Source organism: Triticum dicoccoides, chromosome 2A (genome assembly GCF_002162155.2).
Source record: "Triticum dicoccoides isolate Atlit2015 ecotype Zavitan chromosome 2A, WEW_v2.0, whole genome shotgun sequence".
Lineage (NCBI taxonomy): Eukaryota > Viridiplantae > Streptophyta > Magnoliopsida > Poales > Poaceae > Triticum > Triticum dicoccoides.
The window spans coordinates 40,567,109-40,585,833 of NC_041382.1; the positions used below are offsets into that span (position 1 = coordinate 40,567,109).

Consider the following 18,725-nt stretch of genomic DNA (forward strand, 5'->3'; position numbering starts at 1 on the left):
CGGCGATGGGTCATGTTCTTCTTATGTGTTGGCAGATTGGGGCCGTAGCTCGAAGACTCCATGATTATCAACTACAACAATGTTTACATGCCTCCAATGAGGGATGGGGATGGGCAATGTCAGTGGCCCACCTTCAGCCCGTTCTGGTGCTAATAGTTGTCGTTGAGTGGTCTAAAAAGACACCTATGCGGCTCTTGGAACGGTTACTTACTCATTATTATTGTGATATTATCTTATGTGATGCCTAAGTATAATTGTTCGCAAATAGGCAATGTTTTTCACGAAGAGAAAATTCAAATATAACTCTACAGAGCAAGTAAATACCCAATAACTTAACAACTTAGTAAGTAGAAAGTAACCCATAAACAAATTTTCGGCTCATAAATTGGAAATAAAATAGTAGTTCATTAATAAATAGTGATTCAGAAAAATCAGACGAGAGAATTCTAAAAGTCGGAGAAACCACTACAACTATAGCAAAATTTTCATTTACTATCAAATTTACCGGTCAGACCGTTGGTTCACCGGTTAGACCAAACCGGTGATTGAACCGACACTGCCGGTTCACCGGTTAATTTTCTATCCTTTGGCAGCTAAGTTGGATGGGCAACTTGGTTGTTTGACCAAACTGGCGACTTAGGCCTATTTCCTACCACCCCACGGATCGCCCCCAGGGGACAATATTATTCTTCATCGTTTGTAATGATTCTAGCGCAAACTATCGTTTTTTAGTTTTTCTTTCGGTTTGAGCAAACAAACCGCCCGGTTCAGTCGGTTTTGGCCGGCCCGTTTTGCAAAACGGTCTGATTAGCTTACACAACCGTCAACGTTGTTGATCTCGGTTTTTCCCGGTCTGGTTTCTAAAACTATGTTCGGGAGCTAGGGTGTTTCAGAACATGCCGTTAGTTTCCTCTTCCCGCCAAAAAAAGAAACAAGTTAATGTTTGAAAGCAGAACATTCGAAGCACAAGATCTCAAACAGGCAAAACAAGTTATTATCAAAAACGCTCTTATATCATGGAACAGAAGGATCAAATGAGTGGCCGATTGGTGGGTCCATACTCATGGGCCGCCCGTTAGCAACCTGTGTCGGAATTCGGCCCAACCAAAGAACCAAACCCTAGGGCCACCACACAGCCCAGCCGAGCACTATATAAGGAACAGCCGACGACGGCCGACGATTTTGCTTCCACACTCCTCTTTCTACTGTAGCTCACCACTCCGTCCAAAGCCGCAGCCAGATCCACAACCTCTCGCCGGCCGGCCGGCGCCGGCGGCCATGGCCGAGCAGGCACGGTTCTTCAACATGGACCCAGCGACGGCGGCCGACGCACGGCGCACACACGCTGGACCAAGCCGCGGAGAGCATGCTGTGCTACATCTACGCCAACCTCCCCAGCCTCCCCGTCTACGAGGGCACGCGGCTCGCCGCCCTCGCCTCCTCCGCCTCCCCCGACGGCGTCGACCGCATCAGCCGCCTCCCGCCCGAGCTCCTCAGCAACATCGTCTCCCGCCTCCCGTCCGTCAAGGACGCCGCGCGCACCGCCGTCCTCTCCTCCCACTGGCGCCGGGTCTGGCTCTCCACGCCCCTCGTGCTGGCCGACGACCACCTCCACCCCGAAGCCTGCGGCTGGCCGCCCACGCCCGCCACCTCGCCGGCCGTCACCGCCGCCGTCTCCCGCATCCTCGACGCGCACCCGGGGCCCTTCCGCTGCGTCCACCTCGTCTGCAGCCACATGAGCGCGCACCGTGCCCGGCTCGCGCGCTGGCTCCAGCTCCTCGCCGCCAAGGGCGTCCAGGACCTCGCCCTCGTCAACCGCCCCTGGCCGCGCGACGTGCCCCTCCCGGCCACGCTCTTCACCGTCACCACCCTCACCCGCCTCTACGTCGGCATGTGGACGTTGCCCGGCACGGCCGCCCTGCGTGGCGCCTCCTTTCCCCACCTCCGCGAGCTCGGCCTGAGCTGCGTCGAAATGGAGCAGGGCGTGGTCGACTCCCTCGTTGCCAGGAGCCCCGTCCTCGAGGTCCTCAACATCCTGGGATGCAAGGCGGTGCGTCTCCGCCTCGTCAGCCAGAGCCTGCGGTGCGTGCAGATCAGCTGGTCGAGAATGGAGGACATCGCCGTGGTAAAGGCTCCCCTCCTCGAGCGGCTCATCCTGTTTAGACCTTGCAAAATCACTGGTGGCATGTCCACGAGACTCAGGATTGGCGATGCCCCCAAGCTGCACGCATTTGGGTACTTGGAGCCAGGACAGGCCCTCAAGGTCCGAGACACCATCATCATGGTAAATGTCTGGTCTCCATTTTGTTCAGTTAGCAAATATGTTCAGCTGGTGGAGGTCCATGACTCAATTGTGGCATCTTCCTTTTTGAACTGGGCAAATTTCAGCCAGGAATAGCAAGCGCAAGTACCGTCGTGACAAGCGTGAAGATTCTGAGCTTGAATGTGTGTTTCGGAGTTCGCAGTGATGTCCAGATGGTGCCCACCTTCCTCAGATGCTTTCCCAACGCCAAGAGACTGCATATCATGGTAATTCCTCCAATACATGTTCTGCTCTTTACGAATATGTGGTAGTTGCGGGGAGACTGCTTCATATTATGATTGATTGCATACATCAAGTCAGTCGTTGTGAACTTGTGATAGCTCTTTACATGGTCTTTTTTGGTTTCGTGCACTGTAATTCGGAGTAAGAAATGTGTTATAAGTTAAATTCCATGCCTTGCCATTTCTTCTCAACCATCATCATCAGGTCTTCTCGACAACCTATAGACTATAATACACAGTTAGAATTATGGAGGGTTTCATGCTGATCTGTTTATGTTATTGACATTTGGTAATATTTTTTTCCTGTGGCATAATGATTATCATTGCTGTATCTTGATTTATAGTGCTTTACTTCTTTACATATATCCAGATTTTCTCGTCCTAGTGTTTCTCACTGTGTTCTTACGAGCTACTAGTATTTGTGCTAACTTTTTTATTTAGAGAAGGAGTGTTTATTTGTGCTAACTTCTTATTTGAGACTTGTTGAAGTTACACATAGTAAATTAGCACACTGATGTTGACAGTTTGCTTTTAGGGTATTGGTATACCAACATTGCACAAAATTTCTGTATGACTAAAGTCATTCATTGTGGACTGAAGTTTGCAGCCTCACATATACCTTAATTTGCTGTGTATGAATTATGCTATCAGATCTTGTTTAGCGCAGCCACATACACCATTCTCTCTCTCTCCATGACTAGGCTCTCTAGTAATTAGTAGTACATTCTGCTACTTTCCTCCATTAAAATTTAAAGTATAGAGTTGTCCGTAAGGGTTCTTGTAGTCACATCTCCTACAAATCGGTCATGGACCAGTATAATTTGCAGTACTTTAGTGTTGAGTTGTTTGCATTGCATGTGGTGTAGGTTCTGAACTTGGCAGCAAAAATGCTCTATTTGCTCACAGAAAAAAAGACATTCATAATACCATTCCCTTTTCTTGTTTTCTTACCTCCCCTTTCCATACAGCTAATGGAAAGTAAGGACCAATTTATTTCACCCTATTCTTGCTCTGCTTAATAAATTTCTGTGCACACGTCACTTATTTTTTTTGTTTCATGTTGGAGCAGATGTTGTTGCTTGTAGCATTCTCTCTTGTTTACATAGATCTGTCAAGCTAGAGTTCTTTATGATCTTTTTAGTTTTTTCGACTGTGAAATGTGAGTCATGTATGTAGTTATGCATGCTAGGAGAAATAGTTTGCCCACGAATAACAGAATAAGATGATGAGCACATCATCAACATGAGTAGGCATAATTGACCAATGACCATATTCATTCTTGACTAATATAGCTAAAAAGCAAAGCATTGGCGCATTGCCATTTATTCTCAACCATCAGGCCGTTTCTACTACTCATGCAGACTAGAGTATGCAATTGTAATTATTGGGGTTGCATGTTCATTTTTTTTTATGTTAAAGACATTTGTTACCTTTGTTTTGTTGTGCAACAGTTGATTTGTATTGCTTTGCTTCTTGATCTGCCGGTATACCCAGGTTTATAAAAAAAATCACTGTGTTCATACTAGTTAGCAGTGTGTTGTGGAGTGTGGATGATGCAAATGGCATGTAATGCTTATTTCGAACTGACCAAACTACACATAATAAACCAGCACATTTGATGCATGGTAGTATTAAATTGTCATTTCTCCAACACCATAATTAATTTGAGGCTTCCCTGATATGCTTTCCTAACTGATTCTACCATTTTTTGCAGAGTAAAAGATGCACTGAACCCACTGGCAACTACCTCACACTCCAGTTCTGGGAAGAGTCTGACCCCGAAGAAAACCTCGTCTCGCGCATCACCGTGATGAGTTTCCGTGAGTTCACGGGGGACCCCGGCGAGGTCGGCTTCCTCGAGTTCTTCTTCCGGAGCGCGCGGGCGCTGGAGACCGTGTCCGTTTCCATGGCCAACCCAAGCTTCACGCCGTTCTCGACGCAGGAGGCGTATGCCAAAGTGAAACGCAGCTCGAGGATCATGGCAAGTGAGTCCAGCATGGTTGTCCTTGGGAGCACCGGCCCTGCAGGTGGTAAGATGTGGAGCTTGAAAGACGGGGCCGATTTTTCGTTTCATGACCCCTTCTCCGAAGTGGAGGTGGTCGGCTGAGCTTCAGTTTCTGTGGAGAAGTGGTGTGACTGTTTTCTGATGCAAAACTATGTGTGTTGCTAGTCGTGCCCTTTGTGACGGTCTGACAAATTTGAGGCTTGATGTAAACTAGTATGCAGCAAGACTGATGAGCTGATACTTTGCTTGACCTGTGTTGCCAGTTTCCCAGTCTACATGTTTTCATTCCTTGCAATAGCTGTTCTTTTTTCTTTTAGACAAAGTTCAAAAAAAAATGCTAGGTGTTAATTATGCGTTTGGCCACCTACTTGCACTTTTCTAGCTTAGGCGCAATTAGCCATTACTACTGTAGCATGAAGAAGTAAGCTAGATGGGCTGGCCTAGCCCATTAAACCCATAGTTTTAAATAGCCGGCTATAGCTTGCTATAGCTATAGCCTTTTCAGTAGGGTGCCGCTAAATGGTCGCCTTCATAAATAGCCCGCTTTAGCCCGTTATAGCTCCACTATAGCTGATTTGAAGGTTCACCGCTATTTTCCATAGTCTGCTATTTAAAACATTAATTAAACCCCGTGCCCACCTTCTTATTCCCTTACTAAAGCACCTGTATGTGCACCGTGGGCAAAAAAACTAGGTATCCTCCTCACGCCGCCTCTCTCCCTTGCTGCATGATTTTGCCTCTCTCCCTTGCTACACTGATGGGGAACCAACTAGTGAAGCTTAATTTCTCGCTGGAGAAGCTCAGTCCCTTGCCGGAATCAGTCCATTTGACGTCAGAAGTGGTTGAATCCTCGTCGGCAAGGATGAATACTTGCTGGAGTGATCAAATCCTCGCGTGGGAGATTGATTTCTCACCTAAGAAACATGATTCCTGGCCAGAGGACTTCGATGGCCGCTTTTTTGAGCACCTAGGTCCAAAAGGAGGCGTTAGTCCAACGCCCAGAGCTTAAGCACGCCTAGGCGCGCCTTTTTGAACTATGCTTTTAGATCGACGGGAAGCCGAAAACACCCCCCCCCCCCCAATCCTTGCCATTACTCCCACGGTAAGTAAGCATTGCGTTTCAGGCAGGAGAACCAACAGAACCATCCTCACGCTATCTTACATTACATATAGGTGTTGAGCGTTGAGGCGTCTTGCATGGGCGTTATAGATCATGCCCAGTGACTTCTTTTCTGTTCAAGAAAAGGCCATCATGGCTAACTTTATTTTTATCACATAAAATAGTTACATTATCCACAAGTTTGTCGAGAATAAAGCTAGGGGGGCTCATCGACCCAAATACAAGTGAATTTCGAGTCATGCCAAAATTTGGCTACATCAAGAGCCTGGCCATTCGCCTCTGGTCAGTGGATGCCCAACCGCTCCTTTCACCTCTATATTTGGCTGCATCAAGAGCCAGACCATTCTGCACGTGCCTTAGTGTAGAGCTTGGGAAGATCGTCTAGAGACGGCAAGGAGCAGCAGCTTGCAAGCTACTCCCTTAATCCGATAATATAAGATGTTATTATAACCAATATAGAAGTGATGTCCATCGCCACCATTGTCGTGCAAACCTCCAGAGGTTCACATTTATCTCCACGCGCAATGTGAGATGAAGACACATAAGTCGTTGATCTTCTCCACCATGAACCATGTGTAAAACAATTTGCACCTCCTCTCATGATAGTATTCAACGCTAGCAACCCAAACCTGCTTGGCAGAGAGCCATGGTTGTTAAAAATCGTATCGGTTTAGAAAAATATATTAAAATTGACAACATGGGATTTCCCCCCCTTATATATGATGTGTGGACAGTTGTGTGGTCGTCAATCTTTTTGATCTGTTAGTCAAAAATATATATATTGAAATTGATACTGCCAAGTATATATATACCAAGAAACGAACTTTCAATATTTAGTAATTTCCCTTTTGGTAGAAACTAATGCTAGAAACATCACATTGAAGACTGTATCGGTGTACTGATAAAAGAATTTAATAAAAAAACTTCAGAAAAAATGTTAACAAAATAAAGATAACTATAATAACTAATTCAGATGCATTAAGATATCTACCCATCCATCCAAAAATACCAAGGTGAAAATGGTTCCATGCACACCCACCTTAATAGTAAATTTGGAAAAGAAAATACTAGGAAAACTTTAAAAATTATGAAAGTTTGGGTTATCAAACTTGGTATGCCATTATACCCACGTGTGAAGTTTTTCGACCACAGCTCAAAAAGAAATAAAAAAGAAATAAAAAAATAAGTGGCTGATTACATCTCAAAAAGAAATTAAAAAAAATAAGTGGCTGACCAGTGGGTTCCCTACTGATGGGCCCGTTAATTTTGGCCCAACCAACATCGAAACCTCCCTCCTATAGGAGGACGAGCAGTCGCCTCCACACACACACACAGCCGACACTCAGAAACCCCAAATCCACAAACCCTCGCCGGCGCCGGCGCCGACGCCGCCGACGGCCATGGCCGAGCGGGAGTTCGCCAACGTCGACCCAGCGACGGCGGCCGATGCGCGGCGCAAGGGATGCGACCCCCGCAAGCTCGACCAGGCCGCGGAGAACGTTCTAGCCTACATCTACGCCACCCTCCCAAGCTTCCCCGTCTACCCCGGCACGCGGCTCCCGGCCCTCGCCGCCTCCTCCGACGGCGTCGACCGCATCAGCCGCCTCCCCGACGAGCCCCTGCGCAACATCGTCGCCCGCCTCCCCGTCAAGGACGCCGCGCGCACCGCCGTGCTCTCCTCCCGCTGGCGCGCGCTCTGGCCCTCCACGCCCCTCGTCCTCGTCGACTCCTTCCTCCTCCCCAAAGGCCAGGGCTTCCGCCCCACCCCGGCCAGCTCGCCGGCCGTCACGGCCGCCGTCTCCGACATCCTCGAGGCGCACCCGGGGCCCTTCCGCTGCATCCACCTCGTCTGCACTCAGAGCGCGTACCGGAACCAGAACCAGCTCGCGCGCTGGCTCCAGCTCCTCGCCGCCAAGGCCGTCCAGGACCTCGTCCTCGTCAACCGCCCGTGGCCGCGCGACGTGCCCCTCCCGCCCACGATCTTCGCCATCACCACCCTCACCCGCCTCTACGTCGGCCTGTGGAAGCTGCCGGACACGGCCGCCCTGCGCGGCGCCTCCTTCCCCCACCTCCGCGAGCTCGGCCTCTGCTGCGTCGAAATGGAGCAGGGCGTGGTGGACTCCCTCGTCGCCAGGAGCCCCGTCCTGAAGGTCCTCAACATCCTGGGATGCATCAATGGGCTGCGCCTCCGCCTCCTCAGCCAGAGCCTACGCTGCCTGCAGATCAGCTGCTCGAAAATGGAGCACATCGCCGTGGTGAAGGCTCCGTGCCTCGAGCGGCTCATCCTTTTTGGATCTGGCAAAATCGATGGCGGCTTGTGCAGCAGACTCAAGATTGGCGATGTCCCCAAGCTGCACGCTTTTGGATACTTGGATCCAGGCCAGGTCCTGCAGATCCGAGACACCATCATCATGGTACATCTCTCATCTCCGGTCTCACCATTTGTTCAGTTAGCAAATATATATGTCCATGACTCAATTGTGTGATACTCCCTCTTGAATTGGGGGAATTTCAGCCCGGGATAGCAAGCACAAGTACCATGATGAGAAGCGTCAAGATTTTGAGCTTGAATGTGCGTTTCGGAGTTCGCAATGAGGTCAAGATGTTGCCCAACTTTCTGAGATGCTTTCCCAACGCGGAGAGACTCCATATTCTGGTATTTGTCATCAATCCATGTTCTGCTTGCATTTGTACCGATTTCTTGCTTCTTGTTGCCGGCTGTGATAGACTGGAGTATGCAATTAGAATGGTTGGGCTTGCATGTTCATCTGTTTATGTATGACATTTGTGAAGTTTTGTCGTGCCACAGTTTATAATGCCATTGTTTTGATCTCTTTTTCTTTGCTTCTTGATTTCCTGGTTTTTCCAGATTTCCTTGTTTTAGTTTTTCGCGGTCTGTTCATGCTAGCTAGTAGTATTTGTGATGTGGAATGTGGATGATGCAAATGGCATGCAATGCTTATTTCAAACTGTTTAAACTACACACATAAATGTCTTGGCACTCGTATGTATGTGGTATGGATAACACATTTGCTGCTCCTAACAAATGCTACTCATACCATGTAATGCTTATTTGGCACGAATGCTATATGGTACAGACCTACTGGAATGCACATTTGCTGTCTAAAGTTTCTTGGAGGTCTGTACATTATACCACTCATTTCAAATTGATGCTACTACACTGATGCCACAGTATGCGGCACTTATCTCTGATTAAGTGATAGATTATTAACTGGTTGTCATGGCTCATGTCTGGAAGTTTGTGTTGGAGAGTACTTCTGGCATATTTTCACCTGACCTCGACGGTAGACTGAAACACTGCTGCCTCACTTTCTAAATTTGTTATAGGCGAGAAGCTGCATATATAGACTACTTTGTGTTAGTTTTCTCTAACAACATATAATTTGAGGCTTCCCTTATTCACCGTGTCGTGAGCCCACCTTCCTTGGATGGTTTCCCAACTGTTCACTGATTTAATCTATTTTTTTGCAGAGTGAGAAATGTGATAAACCCACTGGCAACCACCTGGGCCTCAAGTTCTGGGAAGAGTCTGGTCCCATCGAGAATGTCCTCTCGCGCATCAACGTGACGAGTATCCGTGAGTTCAGAGGGGACCCAGGTGAGGTTGGCTTCCTGGAGTTCATCTTCCGGAACGCGCTGGCACTGAAGACCGTGTCTGTTTCCATGGCCAATCCAAGCTTCACACCGTTCTCGACGGAGGAGGCATACGCCAAGGTGAAATATTGCTACAGGAACAAGGCGAGCAAGTCCTGCCAGATGGCTGTCATTGGGAGCACCGGCCCTTCAGGAGGTGAAGTTTGGAGGTTCAAAGACGGGGCAGATTTTTCTTTCCATGACCCCTTCTCCCAAGTGGAGGTCAGGTGAGCTTAGTTTCTGTGGAGAAGTGGACTGGCTGTTTTCTGATGCAAACTATGAAGTATGGTGTCTGTCTCTTGCTAGCCGTGCCCAGTGCCCTTGTGATGGTCCGTCGAATTTTGACGCTTGATGAGCTGATATTTTGCTTGCCCTATATGTAACCTGTGTTACCGGTTTCCCGGTCTATCTATGTATGTTCCATGAACCATTTCATTTGTGGCGGCGACATGTTCAATTGCTTGCAGTTGCTGGGTTTCCCTGTCAGATAACTGAACTCTGAACCAAAGTGTCGCTTAAATTCAGTTAACTGTAGCGTATCGGTTTGGCTACAGTTAACTGACATCTGACGGCCGAGACGACGCGGATGCTGATCAACGGCTGGGAAGAAGACACTGCGTGTTCAATTGCTAATAGTTACTTTTTCCGCCGTGATTCACTGTTTACCTTCATCCGCCTGCGTGCACGTGAGTGGCAACAACCATTGTATCAAAAGCTAAACCCTAGCTCTTATCTGTAGACTCTACTGTAGCCAATTCCGCAATTGATAGAAGGGTCTCTATATCGGGAGCTTATCGTTATCGTTGTCCTGTGTGATCTGTGATTTGGTTGTTTGATCCGTAGCGGGATCTGACATTCACCCTCTTAGATCAGCAGAAAGCCGCCATTCTAGGTTTCTGGTGTAGTTTGTTTGAGAGCCATTTCTGGTTGTAAAACGTCGTATCAGTTCTCAAAAAAGAGGTTTAAATTGACAACATAAGATTTGTTTTTCTTTTCTTATGACGTGTGGACAGCTGTGGTCATCAATCTTTCTTATCTATTCCCCCCTCTGTTCCAAAATAATTAGAAACTTCTCTGAATTTAAAAGTTAACTTTACTGCTTTTTATTTATATATTTTTCTACCAGCCATTTCAGAATGTGAAGTGCATTTGAGTGAATAGTTGTGAAGTTGAGCTTGAGGATGATTGCTTCACTCCCCCCTAGAGTGAATATCATGAATAATCTCAGAGGGTTAGGATCCCATCCAAAATTAAGGCGGTTTGTGCATTACTAATCACACGATGGGCCACCAGGAAAAGCCGAGTGGCAAAGCATTTTACGTGGAACTTAGATAAATTATTAATTAAGGGAATAGATCTAAATAAACAAATATTATCAGCTCCCTTAACTTTAGAAATAAGGGATTAATTCAGACATTTGATGTCGACCGTGCTAATACAAAAACCTAAAATAACTTTGTAGACAAGGGGGTTTAAGGATGTTCCAATTTTTTTTGAAGAACGTAACCAAAAACCAGTCCAGGCCAGGAGCCGAATTAGATTTTGATGAGGAAACAGCCTTGTCAATTTCTTTCTCGGAAGGAGTCGAATCTCTTCTTTGTCAAAAAATGGCAATAAATTGCCTAGTCTACAACACTTCCCCTGGTAATTTTTATACCATGAGAAAGAAGCTTGAAGATCACCAGACTTTGCAAACACCGTGCCTATTCCTATGCCTGATCTAAGTCGAAGTAAGTTCTAGTAACAGCAAAACCTGGGCTAGCTAGAATCAAAGAGGAAAACCCTGGCCTGGTGGTCTCCTGCTTGAAGTCCTATCTAAGCTGCCGTAGGAGTTCTGTGACTGCTGCGGTCGTGAATTAGGTCTTGCAGGAAGCGCCCCGCCTCCAGAATAGGAACTACGAGGTTGTTGCTGCTGCTGCCACTGTTGGGTTGCTGTATACGGCGCAGGCTGGTAGCCGCCAGCATGCGACGGGGGTTGCCCGTATCGTCCAAAACCCGATGACGGAGGAGCAGGATATGATGAATATGCGTTGCTACTATTGTTCTGATGGTATCGAGATGGATGCCGGCCCGCTCCTCTTGAATCGCTGTGGCTGTCTCTTGCATATGGATGGTGCCTTCCGCGATTATCTCTTGTGTACTGATCACCTGATCCTGATGGCAGCGCATAGGCTGGTACATGACCATAGGGTAGATTATCACTAGGAACATGCCAACCAGGGTGTCCAGCAGGCTGCTCCATCCATGGTGGCATTCCATTTGGATAATGCATACCACTCATTATAGTTTGATATGGCCTAGCCGGAGGGTAGTGCCCGCCACCGCGAACATTCAAGCTGTTTGCAACTAGTCGGTGTGCGGCCTCCCCTAGTTGGCGGCCCTGCTGTATCGATCCTGCAGGGTTTTGCCTGAACCATTTCAAAAGTTGGTTACGATTTGCAATGTGGAAGCAATGATTGACTAAATAGGGCCCAAAACGCATACACTACCTGCTGCTGTTATCATCATGAGGCCTCCTGCCATTGTCTTCATGCCACAGCACAGGTGGTGGCTTCAGATCACCGGCTTCAACAATCTTCAGAGCAGATTAAACAATACGCTTGTTAACCGTGGACACTTCTGGAGTGGAATGATATACTCATGTCGATGTTACACGAAAATAAACAACAGTTCTGTACCTTCTTGGGCATGATAACACCAGCAGGTGGACGCGCTATGTGCTTATGAGGATCTGGAAGCTTGTAGATTGAGCATCTAGAGAAGGCAAATGTCATAATCTTGAAATCAAGTGCCACTAGATCATATCAATAATACAAGGGGATAATGAGCTTACATCACTTGATTGTCCATAATATCCTCCAGTCCATCCACAGGAGATCTGAAGACAGGTGAACATGGATCCCCGCCACAAAGTGAGATGTAACCACTCATTCCTCCACTGCATAAATAACCAAGAGCAGCTAATTAAGTGATATTGTAGTTATAGCAGCTCATATAAGAGGCACTTATTGATTACTCCCTCCGTCCGGAAATACAAAGTAATATACTATAATATGGTGGAACTACTACAGTTTAACGAGAAAATACTATCTGCAGTCAATCAAGAATCCTGGTAGGGTTAGCTAACCTGGCAGAAGGCTTCAGTGGCTCTTTAATTTCATTTCGCTCATTATCGGGCAGATGTCCGAATTTGCTGCTGAGAGAGTAGATATAAGGCGCAACTGGGTGCAAGCTATTCACAAAAAGCATATTGTACATTGTACTGTTTCGTCTTGCTTCTTCAGGCTACACAAAATATGAGGAAAATATGGAAATCTTAGAAGTTAAAACAAGATCCTCTACTACATGTATGCCATAAAAACAAAACACACGAGACACTGTTCCATACCGTCAAAGTATGCTCGACTTTTTCAATCTCAGACAGCAACCTAGCTTCATCAATGAAGGGCAGTTTGGCTATCCCCTGTAAAGTACAAATTTTAGTTACATTAAACATGGAAGAAGTATGATATACATAATTATGCTTACTAAGATAAATGTACCTGCCAAGAAAATCTCTTTCCATTCATATCTACTTCAAAATCTGCAGCATATGTACAAAGGTTCACCCGGATTAGAATTGGATTAAGGTTGTAGCTAGGAGAATCAGATACTATTTGTGATTATATCTTTGAAAAAAAAGCATACCAATCGGATAAAAATCAATTATCGGCGAACTTGGATCAGTCATCAACTGCCGATACCGTAGAGGGAGTGCATGTGAGCTGAAATGCAATGAAACAAACTATCAAATAATCCACCACATGAAGGTACTAAGATCGAAGAAAAATATTAGCATATTCACCTTGCTGCTGGGAATACTCCCAGAAGCTGATCGAAAGGTTTGAATGGTGACCCAAGTTCAAAAGTTATATTAAGCCGGCCTAAACCTTTTAAATCGGAAGCAAAAGGGGCATAGTGATGAGGGTAAAACCTACACATAATGAGAATAAATTAGAACGAAACAGGTATTGGTGGGATGGGTAGAGGAATTAATTAAAAATAGCAGCAATCGTGCTACAAATAAAACTGTGTAGCATATAATTGGCCATTTAAAACAGGCTAAAATTAAATTACCATTGCCATGAGCAGACACCTTCATAATAGTAGTGCATTACCCAACACAGACCTTCAGTATATTTGAGAACCTGAAGGAGCATAGAGCAGATCATATAAGAAGAAAATAGAGAATTAGGGAAAAAATATTTTTAAAATAATGATCAAGTCAAAATTTCTATCATGAATTCAGTAATAATGGCAACAGGGTATGGTGTCGATAATGAATCATGAATGCAGTTTGCTTTTATTTATGAATGCAGTATATTAAAGACACTTCCACGATACTTACAACATCTCTACGTATTTCTTCAATTTGCTCAGGTGTTCTTGCACCAAACTTGTCTTCATAATACCTTTCCCTCCATCCTGGTTCTCCAAGCTTTATCTGAATATTAACAAATAATGTTATCACTTGAGTAAAATATAAAAAATAGAGATTCAGAAGGTCCAAAAAAATAGAAGTGTACTTTCAATTCCCAAAGCCCCAAATATCTTCGATAATTTAGTTTTGTGTGCAACATATTAGAAGTTCCGAAGACAAAGGATGGGGCACTAGCTCCCACAGCAGGGAATAGTCTCTGAGAACTTATATTAGGACAAACTTGAATTTACAGCTGCAACCAACTGATACAGTAGCAGAAGAAGACTTGAGCACAGATGAGAGATGACCAAAGATACAAGACATACCTTGTCCTCCTCTGGATTTTCAGAATTAAAAAGATCTGATTTATCACGAAGTGCGACTTTAAGCATTGACTTCAGTTCTTCTTTGTTTTCACGTGCCTATAAGAGATTCAGCAAGATTCAGATGAAACCATAAAAATATCTTCAAAACAAATATAATACCTTCTCAAACAAGATCAAATTAAGTACCTGTTCTTCGACACTAATTTCAGCTTCAACAAGAGCAGCAGAAAGGCTGGAATCTGAAGATGATACACGTGCTTTCTTAGCTCGACTGCCCTTTTCCGTGCTATCTTTATGAGCTCCATTATGTTCATATGGTGAAGCCACAGCCCCAGAGGCAAGGCGAGACCCTTGGAAACGCGCAACAGGTACAATAAGATCGCCACTGACATGGGGATCCAGATCATCGCCTCGCTTTGCTTGGGCTTTATCACGTTTTATTCTTTCAGCTTGACGCTACAAAGGACAACATCGTTGTATGTAAACTGTTAACAGCTGAGCATCAAATGTATATAAGTAAGAAATGTTACATAGGCATATTGCTCTTCACAATATACACGCCAGGTATAGCTGAAGTTAAGCAAGATTGACAAGCAAAATCAAGATAGTCATCATTTTTATACCTGGTGCAAACGTGCTCTTTTCTGAAATATTTTATCCTCGTATGAACCAACTGCTTGAATGAAGTGTTCAACTCTATTCAGATCCGGCTACAACAATCGAGATAAAATGTGTTATTAACTTATTGCTGATGTACCCATGAGGATCATTTCAAATAAAATAAATTTCAGACGAAGAAACCACATGGGTCAGATGATGTACAATACCGTGCAAGTGTCGGTTAAATAGCCACCCATATTAGGAAATTCCTTCTTGTATACAGCAATTAGCAAATTAATAGCTCCCTGCAGACAGATAACCATTGTGTCAGTGTGACAACAATCTAAGAAAGTGAACTACAAACAGAGGAACGTTTCAAACTTTGAAAGAAAAAAAAGTAACACTACAAAAACTAACCTCACGAATCTCTAGTGTCGGCATGTGTGGAAGAAAATCATTGCCAACAAAAAAGCACATGAAGATGAAATCATCAATGATGCGTTCAAGATCAATCTTGAAAGGTGGATTTGGCATTCTGAACTCGTATTCTAGGTACTCTCGTAGGGTCCATATATTCAAGAACTGTGAAAGCACGAAAGTGGAGCAGTACAAATGAGAATAAGTCTGTTGGTAATTCCACTGAATAGCGCCACACCACAAGCTGCAACTAAAGAAATTGATCATTATTACCTGGTAAGGTTTCTTTGGTACTATTTCATCACCCTTCTCATCAAACTCCCCAGCTTTCCGTTTTGCCTTTCCGTCACACTTTGCTGCTAGATGTCCAACTTGACCACACAGGAAGCATTTGTCCTGCTGTCCAGGTGTAAACACCACCTGCAAACACAAAGTGTATGCAAATAAGGTTTCATGGCATAATGTCAAACAAAATGTTCAAGGAAAAGGAGTATCAACATTAAAGCAGAGTAGAAACAGAGACAACAGTATAAAATTTAAAAGATGTATCATTTTGATTAACACAAGGCTGTGACGTGCATGTATATGGTCAAAAGGTGTAAATTCTGTATTTTGAGAAGAGAACCTCTCTCAGTATGGAGAAGTGTACTTCATGTGTTGCTAGAGCTAACATGATTAGATCTGCATCCTGCATTCATGAGATTAATTTTATGCATTAGCGAAACTAACAGATAAAATAGTCCAACAAGAAATAGAACATTAAGCATACAGAAACGGAACTTACCAGGCCATACAGGCAATGTCGGGTATTTGCATTGAGTTCATTACAGAGGTTCCTATTGCCACGAATGTAGGACATGATTTTGTGTTCCCCTTCACCAGGAACATTGGCATCAGAAAGAATAACCTTCAAAAGATTGTAAATCAGGACACATATTATTTCTACATACTTCCTAATAACAATCCATAGAGTTTGTGAACCCCAAGAAAATATGACTAAGCATATTAACAAATGTATTTAAAAGCCAGATTAGTAAAAAAAATCATGCTTACTTTAATTTTTTTCCATCCAAGATCATAATTCAACCTGAGGTGGATGTAGTACTGCAAAGCAACTGATAGAACAGCCATGAACTCTGTCCCGGGGGTAATAACATTAGAATCACAGGTTTGTGATTGCTGTTTTGGAGGAAGCTTTCTTCCTTCCCTCTCAAACTCTTGACGCAGTTTTTCTTCTTCTTCGGCCTGGATGGACATAGGACGCAAGTGGCCAGTGAGTGCAAATCATAAATGGTTGCAACTGTCCACAAATAACAATAGATACGGCTGTACAATTATACACTGAATATGAGAAGATGATTCCATTAGAATACTGACCGCATCAGCAGCATCTTTTGCAGCTCTGAATCGTCTAGAGCGCTGCTGGTTCATCTTAGCACGAGGAGCCACACCATCTGTAAACCATTGTAGTATAATACAAAATGGAGAAACAAATTGTTTAATGTAGGTACATAGATACAATAGTAACTAGTAAGTTATTCAAAGGAAAGCTTAACAAGTGAAGAAATATGTCGCCATTGTTCAGAGAAGAGGATGCCTATTCATTCTAAAGGAAGAGTAGTATGACTATGATGTGAGCGTATACACATATATAGTTGCATTATGGCAAGATGCTGTGCACGATAATACCTAGCGAGTAACATAGTTTAATTATACTGAGCACTCCTAATTATTTCTACCATTGATCAGTATAAATAACCATACGAACGAAATCAGTTCAAGCGACATTAGAGCATGCAGCTAGCCAAACAGAAAAAATGAGCGAGAGAATTCCCTCCATAGCCAGACAAAGAGATGAAACACGTACCAATGGCCATGTAGAGAAGCTTTCGAGGGCGAACCATGACAAAGAGCCTGTCTATGTAATCGAACATGCACTGGAAGACCTCAGCAAATGTCGTCGGCGAGGGCTGTGGCAGAAAATGCAATAGAAGTGAGAAGCATGGTCAACGCAGTGGTTGAATATCGGGTGTGGCTAGCTGTCATCTAGATGTGGGTACTAACTAAGATCCACAATTAATCCGCAGGACTGTTGGTAAATAACTGGGGAAATAAAATGTTTCCGGTAGGACTGTTGTTGATACTACATGCAGTAGCAGTGTGCAATCCACTGCAGGGTGTCCTAAGTCCTAACTAAAATAGAATTGAATCTTGTGCAGATTCACTTGTCCAGATCGAAATTAGTTTTGCAGTGTGAATAGTTTGATGAAAAACAGAAGAATCGGATTGAATCCTGGAACTGCATATCAAATTCAGTTTTGCTAAAGCACATCTAGATGTGCCATAAGTATTCACATCTAAGTCCTGTATCATTGATCTTATGCAGAGATTCTATCAATTTTGTATACTTGAACTATAGTAACATGCTCCTGCAACCTCGAGATGATTTGGGGACGGACAGTATTGAAGCTCTCCCTCCCTTTGAATTGCAAAAAACAAGTATGATTCTACAAGTAATTAAGTAAGACCCAACTGCGGATCGAACAGCTAGCTAGCCAAATCAAGCACGTACCCTGTCCTCGGGGTGGAAGCAGGGGTGTATGATCCCGTTCATGTCGAGGTAGAGGTTGTCGAACTCGAGGCCGTTGGGGTTGGGCTTGGAGGTGTCGATGGGCACCTTCACGCCGTCGATCTCGACGGCCTCCTCCTCCACCACGTCCACCACCACCATCGGGTACTTCTCGGCCAGCCACCGGTAGAACGCCGGGACGCCCATCCTGTCTCCCTCCGCCGCCGGCGAGAGGCGGATCGAGCGAGCTCTTTCGCGGTCTGGTCTGGACCTCGTGACTCGTGACTTCCTCGCAAGCCACGAACCGGTTTTGTTTGCCTCGATACTAACACCTTTCGGTGTTTTTTGGGGCGGTTCAAGCACCTTCATAGAACCGGGGGTTTTCTCGGGTTCTTTTTGCCAGCTTTCTTTATTTTTTATATGGGGGTTTCTTTTGTTTTCTTCATTTTTTTTATTTTTCCCTTCTACTTTTCCTTTTTTTTTCATTTTATATATCCATGAACAGTTTTTGAAATTTGTGAAAAATGGTATATTTTGCGGAGTTTTTTCTAATTCCAAAATTTTATATATTACGGAAAAAATGACGGATCATCTCCATAGCCGAAAAGACAAACCGGAAGGTGCGCAGTGACACGTGGATTCCTATAGCCGAAAAGACACAGCTTCTTTGGTGTAGACTTTATTTTGTGCTCCCTCCGTTTCATAATGCAATGCATATAGGTTTTTTGAAAAATTAAAACTTACAAACTTTGACAAACTTTGTGAAGAAAAATATTTACATCTGAAATGTCAAACGAACATTGTCTGGAAAGGCAAGTTTTACAGACCAGACTCGCTCTCGCGACCGCGCCGCCTCCCCGCGGGCGGCCGGCCGCGCTTCCGTCCCCCTTCTCCAGAGGCCTTCCCCCGCCACCTCCCCCCCGCCGCCGCCGGCGTGCGGTGCCGCGCTTGCCCCGGGCGGCGCCGGTGGCGGCGGCCCCTGCTTTTCCCCTCCCGGAGGCGACCTGCGCGGGGCGGCGCGTTTCCTGGTG

The 18,725-nt window shown here is 45.0% G+C and overlaps 2 protein-coding genes and 1 pseudogene across 2 annotated transcripts; 2 read left to right on the forward strand and 1 right to left on the reverse strand.

The window, feature by feature from the left end:
- Nucleotides 1–1,203: 1,203 nt before the first annotated feature.
- On the forward strand, nucleotides 1,204–4,737 carry LOC119358823 (annotated as a pseudogene).
- Nucleotides 4,738–7,008: 2,271 nt separating this feature from the next.
- On the forward strand, nucleotides 7,009–9,780 carry LOC119353072 (putative FBD-associated F-box protein At3g50710). Its single transcript, XM_037619652.1, has 3 exons — nucleotides 7,009–8,083; nucleotides 8,185–8,325; nucleotides 9,162–9,780. The coding sequence occupies exons 1-3, from the start codon at nucleotides 7,070–7,072 to the stop codon at nucleotides 9,552–9,554; spliced, it is 1,548 nt and encodes a 515-aa protein (XP_037475549.1). The 5' UTR covers nucleotides 7,009–7,069; the 3' UTR covers nucleotides 9,555–9,780.
- A 1,107-nt stretch (nucleotides 9,781–10,887) lies between these two features.
- On the reverse strand, nucleotides 10,888–17,920 carry LOC119358824 (5'-3' exoribonuclease 3-like). Its single transcript, XM_037625229.1, has 23 exons — nucleotides 17,698–17,920; nucleotides 16,993–17,095; nucleotides 16,503–16,579; nucleotides 16,179–16,370; nucleotides 15,910–16,032; nucleotides 15,751–15,813; nucleotides 15,399–15,545; nucleotides 15,126–15,290; nucleotides 14,936–15,013; nucleotides 14,732–14,818; nucleotides 14,295–14,564; nucleotides 14,109–14,204; nucleotides 13,711–13,806; nucleotides 13,440–13,510; nucleotides 13,168–13,296; nucleotides 13,011–13,087; nucleotides 12,866–12,906; nucleotides 12,712–12,786; nucleotides 12,451–12,608; nucleotides 12,157–12,261; nucleotides 12,002–12,077; nucleotides 11,813–11,898; nucleotides 10,888–11,731 (listed from the first exon to the last, which is right to left on the reverse strand). Exons 1-23 carry the CDS (start codon nucleotides 17,899–17,901, stop codon nucleotides 11,092–11,094), a joined length of 3,159 nt encoding a protein of 1,052 aa, XP_037481126.1. The 5' UTR covers nucleotides 17,902–17,920; the 3' UTR covers nucleotides 10,888–11,091.
- Nucleotides 17,921–18,725: the final 805 nt, after the last annotated feature.